This window comes from Myotis daubentonii, chromosome 1 (assembly GCF_963259705.1).
Source record: "Myotis daubentonii chromosome 1, mMyoDau2.1, whole genome shotgun sequence".
Taxonomy (NCBI): Eukaryota; Metazoa; Chordata; class Mammalia; order Chiroptera; family Vespertilionidae; genus Myotis; species Myotis daubentonii.
In genome coordinates, this window is record NC_081840.1 from 60,436,791 (window position 1) to 60,440,469 (window position 3,679).

The 3,679-nt window shown below is 41.5% G+C and overlaps 1 protein-coding gene across 1 annotated transcript; it reads right to left on the reverse strand.

The window, feature by feature from the left end:
- Window positions 1-1,906: 1,906 nt before the first annotated feature.
- On the reverse strand, window positions 1,907-2,280 carry CTXN2 (cortexin 2). The gene has a single exon (XM_059671855.1). It carries the CDS (start codon window positions 2,229-2,231, stop codon window positions 1,986-1,988), a length of 246 nt encoding a protein of 81 aa, XP_059527838.1. The 5' UTR covers window positions 2,232-2,280; the 3' UTR covers window positions 1,907-1,985.
- Between the last annotated feature and the right edge of the window lie 1,399 nt (window positions 2,281-3,679).

The window sequence follows — 3,679 nt, forward strand, 5'->3', positions numbered from 1 at the left end:
TAGAAAGGTATGTTTAAACTGAGTTTTATGGTTCTCAAATTCCTTTCACATTCATCATGTCACTTAGTCCTCTCAGCATTCCTGCAAGACATACAGAATGGGTTTCTTTATCCTTGTTTTGCAGATGTTGAAAAGAAGTCTGCTTTAGGTAAATATCTAGGTCATAAAGCTTGTTTTTGGGTGGGCCCATATTAGAAATGATATATCTGAGTTTAAGCTCCTAAATTAAAAATTTTTTCATAACATCTTAAGTCCTCATTCATCTCAGATGTCTGGGTTGCCAGACATGTTGTAGAGTTCATAGTAAATTAGGGTCGAAAGGGACACTAAGCATCCTCTAGTAGCCTCCTCACTGAAGTCCACTGAGATTGGATGATTTAGCCGCTCGCACAGCTGAAGCCGTGGCAGGGCGGAGACTGGACTGCTTGTTCCTGGACAAGCGCTCTTTCCACTAGGTCACGGCTGGAAACCCCCTTTTTTGTGCTGCTGATAAAAGGAGAGAAGGATATTCTCAAGATCCATCCATGTTGCCCCAAAAGGCAGTATTTCATCTTTCCTTAGGGCTGTAGTATTCCATGGTCTATATGTGACATATCATGCTAAGAGAAATAAATCAGACAGGAGCAGTCAAGCACCATATGATTTCCCTCATATGTGGGGTATAAACTGAAAGTAACAATGGACAAACAAGACAAACAAACAAAAACTCATAGACACAGACAACAGTACAGTGGTCACCAGTGAGAAAAGAGGGTGGGGAGGAAGTGAAGAGTAGAGGGGTAACGTATATGGCGATGGAAGGAGATTTGACTTTGGGTGTTGGGCACACATTGTAGGGAGCGGCTATAGGGTTAAGCCTCAGACTGACCTGTTGGCAAAGGCACAAACAAGTCCCAGCTTAGGGGGTACAGTCCTCTTCGCATAATTAGGCTTGACCTTATGACTCTCCCTAGACCTTATCTGGGAAGCTAATGGGCTAAGGGAGATGCAGCAAGTGCTGCCAAAACAAGTGAAACTCACAAGAACATTGTAACTATGGTGACCACTACTTTGTTTACGTCTGGCTGTAAAATAAAGGCTCAGCTTGCCTCTGGATCTCTCTCTGTGGCCTCAGCCAGGCACAGGAAGATCCACCTAGAGACCCAGCTTATTCTCTTTGTCTGTTATTTCTTCATCCATTCGCCGCCCTCACTCAGGCTTGTGAACCTTAGCTGAGCTGGCTCAGCACAACACATGAAAGCTAAAATTGCACACTTGAAATCTATATAATTGTATTAGCCAATGTCACCCCAATAAATTTAATTTAAAAAGGGAGAGGAGGAGGAGGAAGTAGCAGTTTGAAGCAGGTCTGGTTTGGATCTCAAGCTAAGGGGTTTTATTGTAAGAGATTCCAGAAGGAGAATAATTAGAAGGGTCAGGACACTGTGATAATTGGGGATCTTCAGGGCCTGTGGCTATTTATAGGTTTGTGTATTAGTTTTGTGAAAGTTTTTCTCATCTGTGAATATTTTTGACCAATGGCTATTACTAGGAAAATCATATTCGATTTATCCTTTGGACCGAGGGCCCCTTATGTTTAAGACACCTGATTCTCTAATGTGAAGTGGGCTGGAGTTGGGAATGTGGAGAGGGTGCCGTGGCATTGCAGAGGGGCAGAAGCAGGAAGCCCCTAGCAGAGTCCATTAGCACAAAAAGGAGGCAGGGATTTAAGGCTGATGTTTGAGATAAGAATAAAGATGATGTATATGGTTGATGGATCCTTCTACCCTATTCATTAGACACCTCAATATTAGGGGATAGAAGAAAGTGAGGAAACCCAACGATGGTTTATCATTCACACAGCAAAGTGGATAAATTAACCACGCATGTTTATTGAATTTAGTGACTGAAATGAGCCTCTCTCCAGCAGCACACTCAAGGTAATCACAGTTGCATTCACCACGTGTCCCAAGAGCACAACACTAAAAACCATGAAGCTGGAACTGTCATGCAAGTGCATATTCAAATGTCCCTTTATCAAACTCTTCAACTTCATCTTCCCATGTAGAGGAAGGCATGCTACTATACGGGTCTAACAGGATTTTGAAGCATCTGATAATAAGAAGTCCCAAGAAAATACACAAAATCCCAACAAAAGCAAAGCCAGTTTTTTGCTCCAAAGTCAATGAGAAAGCTGATACTTCGTTGACACTCATCTTAGCTGAAGAGTTGCCACAGTAGGAACTACTCATTATTCACTGTCACATCCTTGTGGCTCTTGAGAATTCCAGCTGGAGTCACCTCTTGGCCTAGATACAAAATTGAAATCAGTTTAGTTTTGTCAATGTGTGATATTGAGCAGGTAATTGTTTTATAAAATCTGGCATTTTTCAAGCCCTCTTGACTTAACTCACAAGACGTTTGAAAACATTAGATATGAATCAGGATCAAATTAGCAGTGGAGATGCTACTTCTATTGTAGCAATTACAGAGCTGCCTTTGTGGACACATAAAACTGTAGCTCTATATGCTCAATATAAAACCAAATATGGCCCTAGCTGGATCCAAAGGGTCCCTGGTTCGATTCCAGGTCAGGGCATATGCCTGGAGTGTGGGCTTCATCCAGTAGGGGGCGTGCAGGAAGCAACCCATCCATGCTTCTCTTCTCTCTCTCTCTCTCTCTCTCTCTCTCTCTCTCTCTCTCTCTCCCTCCCTCCCTCCCTCCCTCCCTCCCTCCCTCCCTCCCTCCCTTTCCATTACTCTCTAAAATCAGTAAAAACATTTTTAAAAAATCAAGTATGAAGGTAAATATTCAAATAATTAATCTTTTTTTAAAAATATATATTTTATTGATTTTTTACAGAGAGGAAGGGAGAGAGATAGAGAGTTAGAAACATCGATCAGCTGCCTCCTGCACACCTCCTACTGGGGATGTGCCTGCAACCCAAGTACATGCCCTTGACCAGAATCGAACCTGTGACCTTTCAGTCCGCAGGCCGACGCTCTATCCACTGAGCCAAACCGGTTTCGGCTCAAATAATTAATCTTAAAAGCTTTTAATCAAAAGCATTGTGAGGTTAAGTCACTGCTTTTTGACCAGGATTGTCATCTATTTTTTGCATGTGTATATACAACCACATATAATTACATAGAGTATAAGCTGGTCAAATTCTCTAAGGTCCATGTTACAAGGCCTATCTCTAATGCCATTTTGTCTGATACAGATTCTGATCTTTTTTTTTTTTTAATTGACTTCAGAGAGAGAAAGAGAGAGATGAAAAGAAACATCAATGATGAGGGAGAATCATTGATCAGCTGCCTCCTGCATGCTCCCTACTGGAGATCGTGCCCTGACTGGGAATCAAACCATGATCTCCTGGTTCATAGGTCAACGCTCAACCACTGAGCCACACCGGCCAGGTGATTCTGATCCTTTTAAAGTCTTCTCTCTTCTTCCTTCTTTAGCTTTAAACTTATGTTCATGTATTTTCTTTTCTACAACTACTTCACACACTAAATCTCAAATTGTTAAAAAGAGAAATTGTATTTTTAAAATTTTGTTTATAAGTGCAGTATCCAACATAGCAGCTTGCCAGAAACAAGCAGCAGTAACTGTGGACTATTAGCCATCTTTCCACGATCTCCATTAGCTTTCCAAGCACCCTAAATAAACATAAAATTCAAATTAAACAGCGTGTTT

Bases quoted from the DNA above. Each gene is read 5' to 3' on its own strand.
- CTXN2 (XM_059671855.1), bottom strand. From the start codon at position 2,231: ATGAGTAGTTCCTACTGTGGCAACTCTTCAGCTAAGATGAGTGTCAAC.